A 22427-nucleotide genomic window follows, 5' to 3' on the forward strand; every position below is an offset into this window, starting at 1 on the left:
CCGCAGGGCGCTGCCGGCTGCCGCGGGCCGGGCTGGGCGGGAGCCGCCGAGCAGAGCCGCCCTGACCTTCTCCGTCTTTGAGGCGCCGGCAGCGCGGTCCCGGAGGGGCGGCGGCGGCGGGAGCCGAGCCATCGCCGGCTGTGCCCGGGACTGGCGGGCTCCGCGTGTGGGTGGGCTGAGGGGGGTGGGCCGCCCCGACCCAGCCCGGCCGGGGGGAGCGAGCGAGGGGCCTCGGCAGGGGCGGGCTCGGCCCGCAGGCTCGGGCAGATCGCTGCGGCGGGGCCGCGGCATCGCGGGGAGGTGCGGGCTGTGCCTCGCCTCGCCCCGCCGGCAGCCCCGGCGCTCCCCGGGTGTGCTGTGCCCGGCGGGCCCCGGCGCTGCCCTCAGAGAGGCTTCTCGGCCTGGTGCCCGTCGGTGCTTCGGTCTTGATTTGCCGCGGCTCGGTATCGCAGGAAGGAGAGTTAAAGGGGGTGAACGGGGAGCTGCGAGGAGGTGGTTTGTGCAGGGCAGAAGGTGTACTGTGTTTTAATGTTCTTGCTGTTTTCTGTCTTGCCAGAAGATTGTGAGAGGACTGAAGTTACCTGACATGGTTGAATCACTTTGTCACAATGAACGTGAAAGGTTCATGCTTCCTTGGAGTGAAACTAGTAAACGTGCTCAGTGCATGTGCTCAGTGATCTGCTGCAACCATGTAGATTTTACACTGAGTTGCCGTTTTCAAGTATAATGTGCAAGAGAGAAATTTTTTTTGCCTTCTCTGGCTGTTGTCACTTTTCAGCTTTGAGAACAATCAAAACCTGCAAAGGTGTGCTATAGCGAGGAGCGTGCGTTACATTCAGTTAATGTGAGATAGCTTTCTGAAGACATTTAAATCCCCAAAAGCCTGTTCTTGCAATTCAAATCACAGAACTTCCTGTCTGTGGCAGGCTGAAATAATAATTCAGCTCATTTGAAGTCCATAATTTCCAGTGTAAATATATCTTAGAGCCAGACATACTGTATTGAACTGGGAAAAAAAAAAAAAAATCCAGTGTAAATATATCCTAGAGCCGGACATACTGTATTGAACTGGGGAAAAAAAAAAAAAAGCCCAGGTAAATGCTTGAGCAGGAATTGGTTGCAGAAACGTTGCTTGAAAGTGAATTCTGATTCCTTAATCAGCTGCCATCTCAAGTTAATACTCTTTTGCCTTGAAAAGTTGTGTTCAAGCAGTGATTTCTGTATTTGTGTGCAGTGACTTTATGTTTCTTTCAGCAGCAACAAAAGGCATTTCCCAGACCTTCACCTAAAAGTAGCAAAATTTCTGTATATAGTGAAATGCCTGATCTCATTTAAACTGAGGCGATATTTTGGCTCACTTTTGGACTGTTTAACTATTTTCCCACTGGGCCCCTAATTATTATTTGTCTAAAAGGTTGCAAGTTACTTGTTAGGTGATATGAAATATATTTGTTAAACATCTGTGTTTGTTCAGGACTTTAGAAAAATGCAAATGGTAACAGCTTTCTGCAGTTCTCTCTGCTGGGATTTCTTTTGTCCCAGTTCATAAGAGCATGATTTAGTTAGTGAAAGGGTCGAGTATGATTAGTTTAGGAATTGCAATATATACTGATAGCTGGTAACATTGCAAGTATGATTCTTTTAGGTTGTTTTGAAACTTATAGATATTGTGGCAAGTTTGGCCATTCAGTGTTTTGTTACTGTGTCTCTAAGGTAAAGAAAAACGGGGTGTAGCAGTTCTCCCCTCCAGTTCCCCTGTGCCTCCCGGTTTAGTTGTTTTTTTTTTTTTTTTTTTTTTAACTGAGCAGTCCTGCATTCATTTTGGGGAAAGGAAATGTGGCTTCAGCCTTGCAAACTTGAATTCAATTTTTCCTTACATGAAGAATATTCTGGAAAAAAAAAGGCAGTTGTGTAGCATTGTGAATTTTGCTTAACAACAAAACATATGTCCTCTGCAGTTAGGTGTAATATATGTCTGTATATTTGAAAATCATCCTGACTGACTCTGTGTGGCTCTCTTGGGTTGTCAGGTTGCAGTTGGGATGAGCATTGAGCTGCAGGCACAGTGAAAGCTTTCCCAGAGTCTTCCTCAGGTGCTTTGTGTACTAGTGGCCTTACACTTGCTGACATTTCTAACAAAAAAAGATGTGCTTCAGGTTGGCATAATTCCCTCATTAATTCGTTTTAATAAAGCTGGAGTAGAGGAATAAAAAGACTAAGAAGGGGAAAATAAATGTATTTTCCCAAAGGAAATAGTCTGGACCTTGACATCTTCCCCATTCTGTTCTCCCTTTCCATCCTTTCACTGTTCACATATCTAGACTTAATTATTTTTAGTTCTAAAAGCATATTTAGGATAATGTAATTTCTTGCACAGAGCAGTCCATGGCAATTACTTGGTGGAGGTCTCTGAAGTCAATGGTTTCTGATTGGCCTTGAGCTGTAGTTCACAGAGGGTTCTCCTCTGTGGATCAGTCAACTGCTGTGGAGATAATTGTGAAATACGTCAGAGAAACACTTCTTTCCTTCAGTCTCTGAATGCATAAATTTGTTCCTCAACTGGAAATGTTACAGGTTTTCAAATGAGAAAGGTTGACTGCTGAATTGGCATTTACCAGGCAGAGCTGCAGTGTGTTGAGGATAAATGGCTGATGAGGCATGATGCCCCTCAGTAAGTTCCAGTATTTCTGCATCCCTGTGCTGCTGGGCACTCTGCCTGGCCTGGGCTTGTTTAGTCCAGGAAAGGCTTGAGTAGAGCTCAATCACAGCCTCGAGTCTCAGTCAGGCCGTTATCAGGAGAATGGAGCCAGGCTTTTCTCAGGGTACCTCATGGCAGGGCAGGACACAAGGGGCATGTCTGGAACAGATGGGATTCGGGCAGGGCACAGAACAGCTGCCCTCTGTCTGAGGGCAGTCAGGCAGTGGAACAGGTTTGTCCTCTTGCTTTGAGCTGGAGGAGGTCCCTTACAAACCTGCATTATTCTGGGATAATTTGCATAGTTTCTCTGTTGGGAGTGTATCCTTTGATAAAGGAGGATGATCTGTTATCTGATATCAGTGGTTGTTGGTGGAGTTGAATAGAAAGAAGATTAACTGGTCCTGTGATGCTGGTTCCATTGTGTTCCTAGAAAGTGCACACTGGTGACACTTCTGTCTGCAAGTTTTAGCGGCAAAAGAAAAGCAATTGAAGGAGAAATAGCCTAAAACTGTTGGCTGCTTTACTTTACTTACCAGTCTGAAGACTGCTGACTCTCTAAGGAATCTAAAATACCTGTATGGTAGAAATTGCAAGAGTATCAAGAACTGAAAAAGCTGAGAGTGCTTTCACTGTCCTTATTTGCTCCTGATAATCAGTAGTGAAGGGTGCAGCCACTGATGGTCAGAACCATGTTTGCTGTGGATTCACATGTGACCCTGGACCAGCAGCACAGATTTAACTGCAGTGTTGGTGCTAATTTGTTGCACTGATTCTCAAATCTTCCAGAAAACAAGCTTGAATTCAATCTTAAGAGAGAGAAACTTTGATGGTGTTGGGCTTGCTTTACTATCCTGGGAGCAGGGTTTATTTATGCTGAGATTGCTTGTGGAATAGATACAGTCATAACTGGATAATAGAAGGCAATTTTCTCCACTAGCATTAGAATGTATTGGTTTGAGGGTGTTCCTCTTTAAATTTAGTGGGTTTTTTCTTAGTGTTTTGCAGACCAGAAAAACTTTACAGACCTTCTGTGCCTCTCTGGTGGTTGTTCATTGATTCTTTGCATACAGCTTGTTTTTCAAATGTGGCAATCCTTGGCAGACCACCTCTGTTTTTCTTTAGCAAATTATATTCTACTATTGCTCATGCTAGTTTTTGTTGACTTTTTCAGAAAATGTCGTATTCTTTTAGAATCACGGGCCTACCTTGCTCCATTTCAGAATGACTTAATTTTTTTAATTGATAGCAGCAAGCTTACATGTGTCCAGGTCAGATAATGTGGTAAAGCATAGCTGCTGGCTGAAGCAACTTTTTGTTATTTCTCCATATTGCAGAGCTGTGACAGTAGCTCACCTGCTCCAAATGTCACTGGCACTTGTGTTTCAGAGAAGGCAATCTCTTTATTAGTCTCATTTTCCCAAGTAAAAAAGTGACTTTTCCTCAAGCTGTCCCTCTGAGTAGCTCTGGTGGTGCTGCATGGGCAGAAAGATGGACTTTGTGCTGCAGCAAACTGACAGAATCATGTGTTTTGTAGCTTGTGAAGGAAGCAGTAGGAGGAGGTTTCATCGAGACAGGTGGCAGAAAATGAGTCTCTTAAGGACTGAGCTCCCCTTAGGAGTTAGAGCAGTGTTGGTCTGCTCGTGCTAATCTCACACCCGGAGCTAAGGCAGGAGGGATGGAAGAGGGCTGAGTGTAGGCAGAGACACCAAACCTGGGACAAGCAACGGAAAAGATTCTGTATTTTTGGATTTTGTGGATAAAAATGTCTGCCTGAGCCCGTGTAACCCTAGTTTTCTCAAGGTCACTCAGGGCCCATTAGGAGGCTCTGTTCTCTTCTAGGTCTCTGTCGTAGGGGTGCAGCTTTCTCTTCAGTGCTGCTGCTCCCTGGGTCCTGCAGCTTGTCCTGCTCTTGGTGCAGTCTGCCACGAGCCAAAGCAGATGGCTGCAGAGCAACCACCAGGGTGCCCTGGTACCTTGTAGGATGAGATGTGTAGGGATTGTGGTGAGAGATGTGTAGAGGGGTGGGATCTACTCTTGACATGTCAGTGTACAGCCTGGCAAAGGTATTGGACAGTTTTATTTTGATGTCACTGCAAAAGGTCCCTGCGGAGAAGCCCTTCAGTTCAGCAGTGTCAGCATATACCTGTTGAAGACAGTTGCTGGGAGCTGCAGCTTTTGTGCCCTGTATTGGGTTTCTGCTTCAGCACTGACTGCTGGGTGGTATTTGGGGTGGGGATAAATTCTCTAGTACGAGCAGAGTCCAAGAAATAGAGTGAATAATGTGAATTAAGTATTACACTGTATGCTGGTAGCTCAGCTTTACAGCTGTACCTTGTGAAGAAGCTGTGAATCAAATGGACCATGATGTTCTTAAGTGGATGTGAGGAGGTAGGCTTGGTTTGAAGTGACAAAGGCAAGGAAATTAATTAGCTTAAGGAAGTCATCTCCTTTTCCATGGGGAATTAAGATGGAATATCCAGCACTTACACAATAGTAACTTTTAGCAGGTGCCTTTAAAAGGACACGTGTCCTTTTTAAGCAACATCTTAGGAGCTTTCTAGTTTATTGAGACTTCTTTTATCTGCTGTTATATTAAGTGAATATTCTTATTTCTGTAACCATGGACAGATTTGAGTGAACCACAGATGGATTTGGCTGAATGGCTCTGAAGCATCCCTGTGTTGCCCTAGTGTTTGACAATATCAGAACCTGTGCTTTCCTCATGGGTTTGCAATAGATCTTAAAGTCTTTTATATTATATTTATCTCATTAAAATTCAGTACTGATAAGTGTATCAATACAGTCTTACATGGGTTGTGTCTCACTGAAAGGGACTGGGCTTGATGACACAGATCATTCCCATCTTGTTCTTTCTTTAGGTACATCTCTAAGCCTCTTACATCTGTAATGACAGGCAGAAAACACAAGACAGCATGGAGGAAAAGGTGACAAATCAGAAAAGGAAAATAAACCTTTCCAGGAAGAATGAGTGTTCAGCAAAACTATATATGAATGGCACAGACAAGAGAGTAAGGTTGTAGCAAACAAAAACAATTAGTCAAGGATCATTAATTTCAACACATTTTATTTTAGCTTGTTCTCATTTCTGAGAAAATCAACATTATAACTGGTCAAATTTATTCTGTTTTTTATTTTATTTAATAGTATTTTACTGTTCAAAACACAAATGCTTTTATTAGGAGAAGATAGCAAGCTAACATATTAATTTTTAGATCTAGAAACCGTAGTTGTACTTTCCATACTTAAAATAAGAATTCCTTCATTCCTTGCAGTCTCTAAGGCTTTCTCACAGTTTCAGGATTGAACAGAAGGCATCTGATGCTTGAGTGAGGCTGTTGTGCCTTGAGGGACTAAATGAAGTGCAGTGCTGGCATACAGCTTGATCTTGGGTTTGTGTGATGGTACAGGGAGCTGTTAAGGGTGAATGCACATCTCGTGTGTGGGGAAGTTTAATATGGCAACAGCTACCTTGCTTTAGCTTCAGAAGAATAAGCTGGTGGTTATTTTTTGTCCTCGACTTCACTGTTAGATGTGTGACTGCTGAGAATCAATAGTGTCAACTAGATTTGCCCTAAAATGTTTAGGAATATCTGACTGATGTAACTTCATGTGTTGGAATTGAAGCTTGATCCATACAAAGTGAATCAACGTGATTTTCACCTGTGCTTTGTTTGATTGTTGGCTCCACTGCAGCCATCCCAAACTAGGTACCCACAGGTCTGGAATGGAAGCTGCAGGCATCAAACTTAAGTCCTACTTTCCAAATATGACATGGGTCCTACCTCTCAGCAGGGTGGGCATCACTCAGTAGAGTTTCCAAGGAGTTGGTGCCATGGTTTTAGGGTGGTTTTTCTTCAACGTAACTTCAGCCTGTATTAGGGGATTTTATTTGATGTCTGGATCAACTCCAGGTTAGGCTGGTATGCAGCAATTATAGATGTGCAATCAATACAACCTTTTCACTTGTAAAGAACTAGTTTTAAGTTGTTTGGGAGGTGAGTGTGGGGTTGGTTTTGTTGGGTTTTTTTTTCTTAATCTGTTGTACTTGGGTGATTTTTTAATTTGCTATGTGTTTTCCCAGAGGAGTGGCCACACTGGGTAAACTCCTCCAGATTGAGGTATGTACTGCAAGTATCAGTGGAGAGCTCATGATGGTGACTAACACCAGACTGTAGGTCTCTTTGGAGCAGTTGAAACAATAGTGATGTGGCAACAAGACTTTGAATTTTTATGTTGGTGTGCAGGCTTGGTGACTTTGATATTGACCATACTGCCTAGCTGTCTGATTGTGAAATAAGGGTTTAAAGCTGTGGTAGCAGTTGTTCTTGGTAGTCGAATTTACCACCCTGAAAACACAGATGCTACCTGCTGTTAGGCCATTGATCTGACAAAAGAGATTTGCTCTTCTGTAAGTCTGGCCAAATCTGTATGACCTTAATACTTCCAGCCTAGAGTCTGAACCCATTTCAGTTCCCATTTGTATGAGTAAAGCTCAGAGGCCTCAAATATAAAAAGAGCTTTCTTGTCCTACTGTGCACAGAAAGCTGGGCCTGGGAGTATCCTCTGTGCAGATCTTGGGAATGTGTCTTTTGCTTCTCTTAGGAATTTCTTAAATCTTACACAGGTGTGTGAGTAATTGACAGCTAAAGGAAGCCTAAAACAGAATTACATGCCTTTCTAGGTTTGCAGTGCAATTTAAACCTGTAACTCCAAGGTTCCTGGACATGGATTGTGAAGAGGGACTAGTGGCTGACAAATGTAGAACCTGAACTCAGGTCTTAAAATATAGTGTAGTGGGGTTTGACTGCAGCATTTTTGTGTTTTGAATTTTAGCACAATTCTTCAGACTTTCAGAGTGAGATCAGGATAAATAAAAATTAATTTGCTTTCTTGAAAAATGCAATGGGATACAGCCGTCTGTCTAGACTGCTGTGCATGCTCTATGCTTAACCCCTCTGGAATGGAGGGACTTGTGTTCAGAAGTGTGGGATGCCTTCAGCACCTTCACTAGGAACTGCAGATTCTCACCACTATGAAAAATCATGGTTTGTGTCTTGAAGTCATCACAGGTTCAAAGATAAACATGGAGTCTACTTCAGCCTCATTGACAGAAGAGGATGGGCAGTAAGCTTGTGTTGAACAACGAGCTAGTGAATTAATTCTTGTTATGTGCCATTGACAGGACACTCTTAGAATGGCCTGTGGATGGTGAGATACCTGAGGAGCTAAATACATGAATCAGTTGGTGTAAGCCACTTGCAGACAATCCATGTTAACAGGTCAGTTGTTTACAGTAAATGAGATCAAGTTGAAACAGTGAGCACTTGCCAGCTTGTTCAGATGGTGTAACTTCTGAAATATGTGAAGACAAGGTGGTAGCACTTGGTTTTGTTCTTGTTCTGCACTTTTGTACATGAGATGTGACCTTACACTGAAATAGCACTACAAACCAAATATGTAATTAGAAATTAAACCATTCAGTATCCAAGACTTTTATTTACAAGTCTGGGATACAGAGGTGAGTTTGTCCTACTTATCCCAAAGAAAAATTCAGGCCAGTTGAGAGGATCTGTGTTTCTTGATGCTAATACTCAAGCCAAGTGTTAGACTTATTCCTGTTGTCTTTCTGATGATTTTGTTTGCTTGTTTTGTAGTCACTGGCTCTGGTTGAGGATTCAGAATGGGAGACAAGCCTATCTGGGAGCAGATTGGATCCAGCTTTGTACAACATTACTACCAGCTTTTTGATGCAGACAGGACTCAGTTAGGAGCAATATATGTAAGTATCCACAGAAAGGGAGCTGGGACTCTGTCCCATTATCTGTCTGGGATTCCCTGTTTTGATGTGCGAGAATACACAGGGTGGGATAGTGGGCTTTGTCCTGACTCCAGAATGCCAGTCAGTGCAATCACACTCACTTTTATTTATTGCTTTTCTTTTATGTCTCACTTCTATTTTGAGCTTTGTTTGCGTTTTAGGCAGTCATGCTCACAAAAGCCCTGTTTAGCTGTAGGCAGTGATTTGTTTTGGAGGGGTTTGATGATAATCCTGTGAAGAAGTGCTCTGTAAAAGCAAACATTCTAGTCTTAGTTTGCCATTAATTTACAGGCATGGATTTGCTTGCATCCCTCTTGAAGTGGGATGTAATTTAAGTCCTACCCTGTGTTTAGCAGTTCTTGCAGGTGTTTCTTGGACCTCATGCTATATTAATCATCTGAACAGTAAAATAGATTTATAGTTTTAAATCCAGTTTAAAATGTAGAATAAGATGTTAAATAACTGTAAATTTAGTTTAAATTTCCTCAAACATTAAGTTTTTATTTTTGCTTCTTATTTGGGGTGAAGTAGGCTTGGATACCAGAATTAAAACTGTAATTCACAAACCCAAGGAACATCAGCTTTTAGTTTTGGGGGAAGGTTCCTCCAGAGCACGGAAAGTGCTCTGTGTGTGGAGTTGATTGCTGATGGTGAGGAATGCTGCTGTGTGGCTGAGGAGTTGCACCAAGACGTTCAAGGCTGACAAGTCTTCTAGCAGCATATCCTGTTTTTCTGGCTGGTTTTTCATCTGCTGGATGAGCTGAAGTTTCAGCAAGCTCTTGAGGATTGAAATGGTTCAACACCCTCTGATACCTCTCTTTATACCTCAGCAATATCCAGCAGCACTGATACCATTTGCTCTTGGGATTGTTGTGTACTTGCTACATGCCAGATTGTTGCTTTACTTTGCCCAAGAAGCTGTGTACAGAGCCCTAGAGAGAAAGAAAACCAAGCAGTTTGTGTTCCAACCACAGCGCTAAATATGAAGGCTCTTAGTAGTTTGTATTTTATTCCAAAGTACATTCAGTCCTCAAAGTGGTGTTAAGTACAGACTAATTTAAATTCCTGGATTTAGGGCCTTCCACACAGTGAACTCCTGGCTTTTTTTCACCCTTAGGGTCTTTCTGCCTTCCATCATTCAATGAAGAGTCCTGTGCACGTGTAATTGGGAGAATTATTATGCAGGTCACTGATGTGTGTTGTTTTGTGCAGCTCCTGAACTGTGGAGAAAACACACCCTGTTTTGTGTTGCTGGTGGACTTATGATACTGAAATATAGTGTACTTAATTTTTAGTTGATTGTTCCAAACTTCTTCAATTGATTTTGCTGGTTTCTTTCTATGTCCCTTTGAGGTAGTTTTTAAATAGCTGGATTCTGAGGATTTCTGCTAAATACATAAAGTCTCTTATCAGGGTTACTTAAGGGCTACCTAAGTTGATGACATTTCTCTTTTTCCCCCAGATTGATGCATCATGCCTTACGTGGGAAGGACAGCAGTTCCAGGGCAAAGCAGCCATTGTTGAAAAACTCACTGTAAGTCTGTAATTCTTACTGAATGTTTTGGGAAACAGTTATGAAGACTAGAAGATAATTGAGTTAGACTTAAGCAGTTCAAAAATCTTGAACTTGTGCTTCCAGCCTAGGTTTCAAGAAATATTATGAATTACTGCTGTCTAGTGGGTTATTCCACTGATGGCTCTAATGTTGGAATGTTAATTGACTCCATAGTTTGCAAGGTTATTTTGTGACTGCAATTGTATTTGACATTATTGATTTATTTTTTTTAAAAGGTCTAATGCATAAGCTGCCTCTGATCTAGAGGAGTGAAAGGTGCCTTTGATCTTTTAAGGCATGCCAAGGAAGAAGCAATAGCAAACCTGTTACTTGGATCTGTCTGTGATAAAGGCTAGACACATTACAGCAAGGAACAGCTTGTTTTCTGATACGTAAACTGCAAATAAGTTCTATAGTGGAGAAGCTGACTTATCCTCAATGCAGATTTGTCAGCAGTTCAGATGTGAGCAGGTATGGTTCAGGACTTTGAAACGTGTTTCCTCTTCAGCAAGTGAGAGGACACTGGAATTCTATGTTCATTTAGTTAAAATAAAATAATTTTTATCTTCTAGAGTAAATCCATGCTTCTGTTATAAAACTGGGGGTACCTGCAAGCTGTCATGAGACTAGGAAGTTTGTTTCTCTTGCCAGATATGCAGAGGACATGCTTTTTAGGTCACCAGACAGTCTGCTCTGAGTATGGTATTTCAGACATTTTTATTACACATTGAGAAGAAAAATAATTGTAACTTGACACTTGGCTTATTGCACAGCTACTGTTCCTGTGTTTTGGAAGTGCTTCTTTTGCCTAAGGCATCTTTAACTGTAAAGACTGAGCTTTGCCCTCAGGTCTGTGATTTAGGTACCTGTGTTGCCTTTGAGAAGGCTGCACATCTCAGAAACAGCAGCAACTGCTTGCTTGTAGGTGAGGAGATACCCAGGCTCCAGGGTTGCTTGTTTGTGTACTCAGTGTTCTTTAGACTTTTGGGCTTGCAGCCACTTAGATACCCAACCAGCCAAGCATTTGCTTGGCCACAGTGTCTGATTGCTGCCTTGGATTCAGCCCAGTGCAGATCCAGCCCCTTTCCCACTGTGACATACCTCATCTTTTCCTTCCCTGTTGCTGGTGCAAGGTGGACTTTCTGGATTTATGTGCCTGCTGCAGTCATAATTGGTGACTGAAGACACACCACTCTGCTTTAGGGAAATTTTTTCTGGCTTGTATCCATCTGCTTAAAGTAAGGAGGAAATGCACTGAAGTTACTCTGTGCCCTTCCACCGCCGTGGCTCGTTATGGGCTGTATCAGCTTACAGTGACTCTAATGTCGTTCAGCATTCCTCTGTCAGCACTGAGCTGCCTGGGCTCCCGTTGCTGTGTCAGCTTTATGTGCTCACCTACTCTGCTTCTGGAGCTGCTTAGTCAGTTCAGCACAGCCCTGAAAGTTTGATACCGAAGTTCTTCCGCACTTCTGCGGTCTTGTCCTTCGGTGCCTGGCTGATGAACTGATGTAAGCACTAAGAGGTGGCATTTTCTTTTAGATCAAGTTCTTTGCTGTGTGACAGCAATGGTATGGCACCTTTTCAGTCTGCTAATATAGTAGGGCAAGGTTGTATGGGCATTGCTCTGCAGGCCCAGCACATCTGTACCTTGCTACAGCGTGGGAGTTGACACTTGTTCCTTCTGTCCTAATTGGTGCTGGGCTTATTTAACATAGAGTGCCTGTGCTAATTAGGGGCAGCCTGATTTACATTGAGCATTTGAGATAACAATTACATAGTTCTATGAACATACTGGACCAAGGAGGAAGCTGAGGCAGGTATTCTTGCTGCCAGTTGTGAGTTTATGCTACTCAACTTTATTCTTGCCTAATTTCTCTTATCTGACTTCAAGGAGATTCCATAGTTTTCATAGTGAAAGACCAGTCAATTTCTATCGTCAGAGGATCGTAAAAACCTTTCTTGTTGTGTGGCTTCATGCTTTTTAGACACTTTTATTGTACTTTTCATACCACAAAATCCTTCAGTCCAGTACAGATGTATGTCTATAAGTAGCTATCCTTTTGGGGTAGCCTCTGCCTATCTTAAAAATTAGTGATCTTTTCTGTCACCTCTTTTCCTACTTTTTCCAGTGGGATTTCTCCCAATGCATCACATGAATAGCTCACTAGGCTGGCCAGCTATTTGGAGTCCTTTCCTCTGAAGAAGACAATCATAGAATCTTTAAGGTTGAAAAATATGTCCAAGATCAAGTCCAACCTTTGACTGAACACCACCTTGTTAACTAAACCATAGCTCTAAGTGCCATGTCCAGTTCTTTCTTGAAAACTTCCAGGGGTGCTGACTCCACCACTTTCCTGGACAGCCCATTACAATGCTTAACCTTTTCAGTCAAGAAATTCTTCCTGATGTCCAACCTGAACCTTCTCTGATGCAGTTTGAGGCCATTTTCTCTTGTCCTGTGGAATCAGGTACTTGAAGCAGCCACTGTGTTACCCAGCCTTGTATTTGGTTCCTTGTCACTGTTTTGCAGAGCTCTTGATTCCAAAGCCTTCCTTCCTCCCTGGAATGAATTACATTCATTCCCCTTCATCCCTCAGCTTTTTCAAGAGATTCTTTTTGCAGGGCTTGTTCAACAAGAAGCTCTTATGCTGAGGTGTGACTAGGCTTTGGAGTGCCCTTTTGTAAAAGGAACTTCCCAGCCTACGCTTGTGCAGGCTGTGTGGGCATTTTGCACATTCAAGTTCAGGATGGTGACCCTGGCAAACAGTCTGCTGGTCATTCAGAAAAGAAGGCTCTGGATTTGTGTTGTTACTAAGTGTCTATTCCATACTACAAAGCAGTCGGTTCACTTTGCACTTTGGAGTTGGTTGGGATTGCGCTCCCAGCCAAGAGGAAACACCACAGGCTTTATTAAAGGATGTTCTTGAATAGCGTCCTTCTAATTAGAGGGCTGCTCCATACACTTCATTTGCTTCCTCAGATCCTGATCCTTCCACAGTTCCTGTGTTCTCCGTTATCCGTGGATTTAGCTTCCTGGAATTCTTCCTAGAGCCTTAGGCTTGTAGAGCCAAGACTATACTTCCTATCCGCTACAGCAGGACTCACGTCTCTACCTAGGCCTTCTAGGAAGTCTTTGAGGCTCCTTCCATAGAGGGAAATGCAGAACTTGTTGAAGTATGCATTTGGATCTGTTTCAACCTGTTTCCAAATCAGGGAGATGCAGCAAAGGCATCCAAGTGCCACCTGAGGTTTGAATGGCCACGTGCTGCCATCCTGTGCAATTCCTGGACTTTGAGTATCTGCCACATGGTCACCCAGAGCTCCATCCGTGCTGAACTGCCACTAAAGCACCCAGCAATAATGCAGCTTTTGGGAGAACAGTCCCAAAATTGCATTTGTGTGACGGGACTCTAGATCTCCCAAGTGTTTCACGTTCACTGCTTGGAATTGTCTGTGTTGGAATGTGAGTGTGGTCTAAGCTGAAAGACATGAATTACTCTCCAATGCCTGGTGTTTCTCAAGGTGTGTTCCTTGCACACATACCTCCCGATATATTGATGGTGGCTACCTGAGTGTCAAGGGAATTAAAAAGGGCAAGAGTGGATATGTAGATTTCAAGTCTTGAAGATTTCATCCACTTTTCCTTTCCATTCATAGCCACTTAAACAAAGAAGCAAATTCACAGTTGTCTGGTAAACATCAAATATTAGATGATAAAATCTTTTAACACAGTTCAGAGCAGAGGTTTTTTCCTTCATCATAAGATCTTTGAGCTTACAGATGATCTGAAGCCTTCAGGCAGTGCAGTTAGAGTAGGAGAAGGTACCATTTACTGTGCATGGTGACATTATTTCTCTTTTGGTCCTTGAAAAACACATCTCCTAAAATTTACCCCACATAAGTAGTGCCCTCATTTGCAACAGTTCTCTGTGCAGTACTGTCACTATAGTCTAACACTTCATAATGTTGGATTTGCTCAGTCTTTGTTTTGTAAGTTAATTAATTCCATTACTGTACATTTCCTTATTTTGATTTCTTTTCATTGCAGAGCCTCCCTTTCCAAAAAATACAACACAGCATCACAGCACAAGACCACCAACCTACACCTGATAGCTGTATACTCAGTATGGTAGTGGGACAGCTTAAGGTAAACTCTTTCCATTACAGGTTCATGAGTGCTTGTGTCTTAGATTTTTGCAGGATTCTAAATCATCTGATTTCTGAATACATTTCAATGCTTTCATGAGTGGGGAAGGAACAGGGATAAGCTTGCCTTGGGATATTGCTCCTCTGCTGTTTGAGACTGTCAAGAAATGCTCCTTCCTTCAGATACCTAGTTCTAGGTAAACCTCCTGTAATTTGACAGTCATATTCTGCCTAGCAAAGTATTGTGGATTTTATTGTGCAGACAAATACCATGTGGGTTCTAGAGGCATCAGTATTTCCCTTACCCTGATCAGTAAGGTTTTGGTGTCCTCTGTTGCATTTAAAAGCATTGTCACGGTGTTCTTGTACAATTTAAGCACATCTAGTTTAACACCCTCCTTGATGTAATGTTTGCATTGAGCTCTGATTTAGCAGACTTCATTTTGTTAACTGACCACCCTTCAGGGAGTCCATACATTTTTCTGCTGTCACAGGACACAAGAATACAGTCCTGGTGTTAGTACAGGCCAGTACCTCTGTAATCAAAACTGATTCAGCAATGGGAGTGTTGCCTCTGAGATCAAACAGTTATTGTTGAAACAGCTGCTTCTTGTGAAGAATCAGATTATTTTTCAGGCCTAGTATGACCATATTGCTGTGTGAGTGATACTACTGAACTGTGTAAACTTACTCAGTCTGCCAATATACCAGGGCCACATACTTGTAAATTAATGAAACTGCTTATGAATGAAAGACATTGTCCTGGAATTTGCAAAAAATACTCAGGACATAAAATCAGCTGCAGGCAGAACTTGCTCACAGTGGGTGGTATTAGTTTAAAAAATGTGAAATTACGTAGCAGTAGTTAAGTTATCAGAGTTCATTTGGTGCAGCCATGCTGTAAAGTCAGGTCTCTAATGCCAAGCAGTCTTTAGAGTTACCTGCACCCACTTTGTTTTAAAATAGCTGTTTAGATTTCCTTTTCCTGCTCACTTGATCTACTATCATAAGCATTCAAACTTCCACTGACACTGTACTTTTTACTAAGCAGACATAGGACTGAATGTTTGAATCTGCTTGCTAAGCTGTTCTCTTTGTTTTGGGCTGGGCAGCTGAGAAGAGCAGTGCCCAGTGTAATGCATCCACTGCTAAACCTAACATAGGAAGCTTTGGCTCTCATTAAAGTTGCTCCTCCTTCCCAGCTGCAAGTTGGATTCCAGCTTTTTTGTTGTTCAGTCCCAGCTGCGCACACTCTGTGGAAAAGCAGCCACACGTGGCCATGGAAAGCACTGAATTGCAGGACAGACATGCTGGTCCCCTCAGCCTTGCTCTTGGGTGTGCACAAAATTCTGTGATGTGATCAAAACCTTTGACTTAATGTCTTGGGCCAGTCACATCTGCACCTGGTTTTGCACAGTCATGTTTTAAGGTTATTGCATAATTATCAAGCAGATTGAAGCTTGCAGCAGTGATTGTGTTGGATCCTGTGGCAAGATACCAAGTTCTAAAAGATTCTAAAAGTTATTGCGTTTTCTTAAACCATAATCCATTAATATGGAGGGACTGTAAATTCAGTCTGGGAGCTTTCCATAAAAACCATGACTTGGAGTAGTATTTTCAGATGTATTTTTTTAACCTCTGAGTAATTTCAGCGAGCTGAAATTACTCAGTATAATTTGGGGATCATGTGTTAGAGCATCCAGGTATTTCGAGAGAAAATACTGGGTTAAAGTATGCCTACTGTCATGATCAAATCCAACTTGCTTGTGAATTTTTACTAAGTGAGGAAAAGTTTTTCCACTCTTCACATTTATGTGTCTCAAACCTTAGCTTTAAAAATCACATCTTAATCCCTGGGAATGCTGCTTCTCACAGAACAAGTGTCCAGAAAGTCAAAGTCAACTTAAAATCTTAACTTCATGCTTCTGCCCTGTGTGATATTTATAGAGGTGGACAAATGAATTATCAGGAACAGTCTGTGGCATGAATGAACCTGGCTGTCTTACATAGTGAATGCTTTTCTCTCATGCCAATTCACACATGTTGACAGCCATTCTGCTGCATCTCAGTGCTGCTCTGTATACAATACAGTAACTGAGAACAACTGGGTGCAGGTGGTGCATTTTAACAAGTGGCTCACATGTAGCTCCAGTTGAGCAGGGAACACTATAACAGGCAAACGTGGGGCTGCATACTCACTGTTATTTAAAGCTGCCTTCTTAGTGATGTAGCTGCTCAGCCTGCATATATTGCTCTCAAGGAGAACTGTAAGAGAATTTTACACAAGGAAGGGCACTTCCAAGACCACCGGTAGCATGCTAATATACCAGTATGAACTATAAATAAATTTTAAAAAACCCAACCTTTTGCAGCAAACAGAATAATCACCTGCACTGAGGGGCTGGGGCACAACAGCTTCTTTGAGAAAGTGCTGCACAGTAACAGAGCATCTGAGTAGGTGACTGTCACTAGCAGGGATCTAACTGGCTGGCTAAAGCAGTGCAGTAATTGCTTTCAAAGATCCTCTTTAATGGATGCTGATAGTATTAGTGTTTGGGTGGGGTTATCCTTTTGTAGAGGTATAATAAATATACATCCACATATTCTAATCATATTGGGTTTTATTGCCGTTCATAGCCTGAGTCCTGCTTGCTTGCTTCAACTGGGAAAGAGTGAGCATCAGTTTAAGCCTTTAGGAGTGAATTCCTTTTGGTGTGACCCTGCTTTGCCAATATTCATCCAGAATGTCACCCAATATCTTCAGTGTGCTTCACCTAGTAATGTATTTCTCCTGTCATGCTCAGGCAGATGATGACCAAGTTCTAGGCTTCCACCAAACCTTTTTGTTGAAAAATTTTCAAGGTGCCTGGGTGTGCACCAACGAAGTCTTCAGGCTAGCCCTCCACAACGTTTAACCCTCTGCCTTCCCTGTCTTCCAGTCCTCGCTGTCCTGGTTGAGTAAGGAGTGCTCTCTTCTCGCCCTTCTGTCCCTTGAGCTCGGCTGAGCAGCATGGCTGTGGCTTGTGTGTTCTCAGAGCCATGTGGCAGATCTGTGGCTCTCCCCAGAGTGTGATTTTTGAAGTGATCATGCAGAATTAATTGTGAATAACTAATTGTTATGCAGTGTTTCCTAGTCTTAAAAGGAAAAGGAAATTTGCAATTAAAATCACTGGGTATTTTTGTAATGCATGCTGAACACATAAAGCATTGCTTAAAGCCTGTTAAATAAGGCTTAACATCTGAAAGAACCTGCAGTCTCAAGTAATTATCCTTTCCTTTGAGGTAAGGGTTGTTGCAACCCTGCAGCTCAATCAATAATTGCCGGGAGTGCTGGTGAAGAAGGAAAACTCTCTCTGACCAGGCAAGGGGAGGAAAATTGTGTAGCAAAACCTGAAATGCAAAGCAGTGTTGCATCTGAAACTCTGACATGACTCACTGCTCTGTGTGTTGAGGACTTCTTTTCCTCAGGTCAGAAAGGATGTAGAAAAATTGAGAGGTCAAAAAGCTGCCAAGATTGTGGGCGCTGAAGAGCTTGTGGAACTGGGAGAGGAGGTGGCTAAGGGCATCTGCTTGAAATGTCAGTGAAAAGTAATTGAGTACTTCCAAAAACCTGAAAGCAAACTCTTCTCAGTGGTGCCAGACAGTGTAACAAGGTTAGAAACCACATAACTTGGATTGTCCAGATGGGACACAAGCAAGATTTTAATGAGAAGACTAAACCCTGGGAAGTGGTGCCTGGACACCTTGTGAAACATCTGTTCTGTGAGAAGTGGAAGACTCTGCTAGACAAGGCTGTGGCTGATGCAGTGAAAGATATCCCTGCCCAGGACAGGAGGATTGGATTAGATGATCTCTAAAGGTCCCTTCTGTGGACCTTTACCATCTCTGGACCAGCCTGTTCTGTGGTTCTGTGATGCAGAGCTGCTGTAGTCTGTGCTCATGTTGAGCAAAAGGCTGGCCTGGAAATCAGAGGATTCTTTCAGTCTGATTCTGGGACTTGTTTAATTTTTGTTTTAATTCAATGATGTCATGGAAGAATTTGAACTGCACAAAGGAAAGTTTTATGTGAAGACTAAAGCCCCTTGTGTTTCAAGCCTGGGCTCACATGTAGAATGCAAATCCTGAGTTAGACATGCCTGAATTTGGAGTGAAAAGTAAAGACAGAGAGTTTCAGTGGTGTTATCTGAGCTGGGATGAAGATCTAAACTAAAATGGAATAGGATTAGTCTGTGTTTTCTGTGGCATCTTGTGAACCTTTGCTATGTGCTAATATTACATAGTCAAAATTGGGGAATGGACTATAAAGTATATACTTCACCTTGAATATAGTCTAGGATTTTCCTTGTTTTTAAAGTAAACTGTTCCTCTATGTTATGAAGGGATAACATGAAAGGAATAAAGAAAATAATAATGTGTGACTTCATTGTGGGAATTTGCTGTCTGTACACACCAAATGTTTTGGGGAGAATTCCCTTTTAGTCTTTCTTCATGTGTCCAGCCCTGAATTTCTTAAGAAAGGAGGAAATTCTCCTTAAGCCAAAGCATCAAGAGCTGCAGTGCTCTTATCAGAAATCAAGGAGACCTACACTAAAGCTTGTCTGGCAATGGTATTTTTTTTCCAGAGGTACATTTTAAAGCATACTCATGTGAGTAATGACAAGCTCAAATTTGGTGTGAAAAGTACTTATGCAACTTCTAGTAGATGTCTCAATGACCTGCAACAAGGAGGGCAACTGGGAGTTGCAAACCTGCCAGCTCCCAAGGCGTGGTGAGGCTCTCCTGGGATGGGTTTCATTGGACACCCAGGAGAAGCTGGAAAAGGCACAAACCCACGGGCTTCAGTGCACAGGCCGTCTCTACAGCACAGATATGTGAGCCTCTGTTTTGGGCACGTGTAGTAGGGATAACACTTCCTTTGGAATAACTGCCATGCCTGCTGTCATACGTGCTAATGCACGCCATGGACGGCTGGTCTAGCCCAGCAGAACTGCTGCTGTCCACACTGGGCTCCTTCCTGGGGAGCCTCTGCCTCCAGCAAAGCAGGAGTGTACTGAGGGACAAGCTGGCCTCTTTGTCTGCTGGCACTTGTCTTGCTTTAAGGATTTTTTCCTCTCAGTCATATGTTGAACACTGACTTGCTCGTATTCCTACTTGTTGCCTTCCTAATTTCTGGCTGTAGTAGTTTCCTCATTCACTTTCTTCTTCATGGTTTTATAGTAATTTTTCTTGCCTGTTCTCCCTATTCTCATTATGTTTTTGCAAGCTGAAAAGTTGTACTCAATTTACTTCAGTAGGAAAGCATCCTGTAGCTGGATAATTTTTCTTGTCCTTTTATGACTTTAGCATTTTATTTTTTTTAACTTATAAGAAATGCATGCAGGATTTGATATGTGGGTGCTCTTTGCCTACTTATGCATTTGCTTACTTCTGGGTTTTGGTTCTTTGTTCTTCCCTAACAACTGCTAACCCTGTGCTTGCCTTGATAGCTTTAGGCTCTCAGCTGGTTTAATAAATAAATATCTATTATTATTTCAGTATCACTTTCATGAGGGGCCAGTCTATGGCCCACTTTGGTTTACTCTGTGAATTAGCATACACTTAGAGAAACTGCACCTCATGTACACCCTTAACTTGCCAGGCAGTTGTCACTGTGAAACGCTTGCAGTGGTGAATGCTTCCTTTCCACACACCTGCTGCCAGCAGTGTTCTGGCACACTTGCTGTTCTGTGATATAACTGATGTCCTTTGCAAGTTGGCCCTCAAAGCTGACTTGTTGCACAGTCCATGAATACTTTTTTTAAGTAAAGTTTCTTTTTTGTTTATTCTGTATCTACTTTGCTCTTCAGACTTTTCACTTGTTCTCAGTGAACAGCAGCAGGGCATTGCCAATGAACAGTCAGTGCTTTGACAGCCTGTTTCATGAGCTGCTCTGGCTGCTGCATTTCCAGCCTCTTTTTTATAAATTTCCTCCCTTTTCTGAAGCTGAATAGTCATGTGTTGAAAAAATAAAACTTAAAGTCCTCCAAAAATGTTGAATTGAATACACTACAGCCACCATCAGGAGCTTGTTTTGTAGTTGGGCCTGTGTGCTGTTCAGATTAAATCCTGTTGTGTGATTTCCAGCTGATTGATTTGGGAATCATTTCTGATATTTTGAGGATTTAATTCCTGTACGATGTCTCTGAGAAGATGAGTAAATAAACATTAAGTGGGAGTACTAGTTTGCTTTTTTAGTAATATTTTCTAAATTATTTTTTGCTTTTTTAGTAATATTGTAAATACCCAGACATATTGTCAGGCAGGAGTGGAGGCACTGCTGCAGCCATTCCCTGTGCTTAGAACACATTGTCACAGCTGTAGTGAATGCTCTGCCCCCTTCCAGCTGTTGCTGGACACTGGAAGTGGGAAGTGCAGTGTTTCTGGCCAGCTGCACCTGCTCTGGCAAGGCTTTCTAAGCCCAGACCACCTGGATCATGCGGGCAACGTGTTGATACCAACCTCTACAGAAACTCCCTTCTGCCATCCACCCAAAGTCCAGCAGTTAAAAATTGAACCACTGTCTTTTAAGCTTAATTCCTGGGCAAGGCATTTGTGATTCAACACTGAGGCAGGCATGTTCCATCAGTGTGGACAGTGACATGTCAGCAAGTCTTCCACAAAACCCCAACTTCAGATGCTGTTGCAGGATTTCCCTGGCCCGGGTGTTTGTCTGCAAAGCCCCTCAGAACAGATCCTCTGGTGGAATTGGTGTCTCCTGGGGTACTGCACATCTTACAGCATGTAATGTCACTGTTAATGTTAGCTTGAAGTTGTCTCATCATAAGTTTTGGAATAAGCTTCTCAAAAAAAAATTAGTGTTTTGAACCTTTTTCCCCCCTCTCTTTCTACAGGCTGATGAAGATCCTATCATGGGATTCCACCAGATATTTCTATTAAAGAACATCAACGATGCCGTGTTAGCTTGAAGTTGTCTCATCATGAGTTTTGGAATAAGTTTCTCAAAAAAAATGAGTGTTTTGAACCTTTTTCCCCCCTCTCTTTCTACAGGCTGATGAAGATCCTATCATGGGATTCCACCAGATATTTCTATTAAAGAACATCAACGATGCCTGGGTTTGCACCAATGACATGTTCAGGCTAGCACTGCACAACTTCGGCTGAGCAGCCCATCCCGAGGCACCCGGGCTTTTTTTCTTTTATTTTTTCCTTTTTTTTTTTTTTTTTTTTTCTTTTTTTTTTTTTTTTTTTTTTCCTCTTTTTTCTTTTTTTGTGGTGAGCATGTTCCTATATAACTCTTAACTGGTATTATTCACACTCACGGAACATTCCAAATATCATACACAAACCTGCAGCACTGCAGAGCGTGAGCAAGCAAGACTTGTGACCTGCCCTTCTGCTGAGTTTACATTGTCACTAGATGAGTTTCTTGTGCATGATGTTTGGAAGTTAGACTTAGCTGCATTTGATAAGAGAAATTTGTGTTGTACCAGCATGCCTCGGAAAGAATTTATAATGCAAAAGGTTGTTGTTTATGTACTGACAAGATGCTCTATAACCCAAAGAAATGAAAGAACAGCAGCCTGTACAGCCCAGTTATTGATTTGTTCAGATGTTTCAATGCTACATTACACAATAAAACAGAGATTTTCTTAAAAGTTTAAATTATTTTTATGAGTTGGCTGTGGGGTGTGTGTGATAGTGCTTGCTGGGGGAGAGACTGTCTGTGTGTTGGGGAAATGCCTGCAGAGCTGGAGCTCGAGCTGAACGATTCCTGACAGTTTTAGCAGGGAGTGCAGGGCAGCTCTGCCCTCCTCCGTACACCTTTTCCTCTCCTCAGCAGCTTCCACAACAGAGCCCTCTGGCTCAGTTTTTAGCATCGACAGCTTAGTTCTCACCTGTTGTATTTTACCGATGCAAATTCCCCACATAGTACAACAGCATGACAACAGCGCTGGTAGCCTGTAGTCAGTCAGTGCCCTCTCAGAGCCAAAAGGACAGCGCTGTGTTCTTCACCGGCGAGCCCAGGGGTGGCTGCCGTGCCGCCCTCCCGGAGCCTGTGCTGCGGCTCTGCTCAGGCTCCGCGCTGTGCTGTGCGTGCAGCCTGCTCGCCTTCGGCGGCAGCCGCTGCGAGCAGGGCTGCGCCCGGGGCGGCTGTCCCCAGCCTGGCGGCGGCGGGGGCGGCGGGACAG

The 22427-nt window shown here is 42.7% G+C and overlaps 1 protein-coding gene across 3 annotated transcripts in view; it reads left to right on the forward strand.

The window, feature by feature from the left end:
• The window catches only part of NUTF2 (nuclear transport factor 2), a 22061-nt gene extending 168 nt beyond the window's left edge, over positions 1–21893 (forward strand). Inside the window, exons 1-6 of one of the 3 annotated variants that reach the window (XM_041458792.1) lie at positions 151–166; positions 7902–7998; positions 8374–8498; positions 10000–10071; positions 14141–14239; positions 21286–21501. In XM_041458792.1, the coding sequence (XP_041314726.1) occupies positions 8400–8498; positions 10000–10071; positions 14141–14239; positions 21286–21399 (384 nt within the window). In that variant the 5' untranslated portion in view covers positions 151–166; positions 7902–7998; positions 8374–8399 and the 3' untranslated portion in view covers positions 21400–21501. Of the gene's footprint in view, positions 1–150; positions 167–7901; positions 7999–8373; positions 8499–9999; positions 10072–14140; positions 14240–21285 lie in introns of those variants that run through there. The other 2 variants (XM_041458791.1, XM_041458790.1) reach the window with 2 other exon arrangements.
• The last annotated feature ends 534 nt before the right edge of the window (positions 21894–22427 follow it).

This window comes from Pyrgilauda ruficollis, unplaced genomic scaffold (genome assembly GCF_017590135.1).
Source record: "Pyrgilauda ruficollis isolate IOZ18807 unplaced genomic scaffold, ASM1759013v1 scaffold13, whole genome shotgun sequence".
Lineage (NCBI taxonomy): Eukaryota > Metazoa > Chordata > Aves > Passeriformes > Passeridae > Pyrgilauda > Pyrgilauda ruficollis.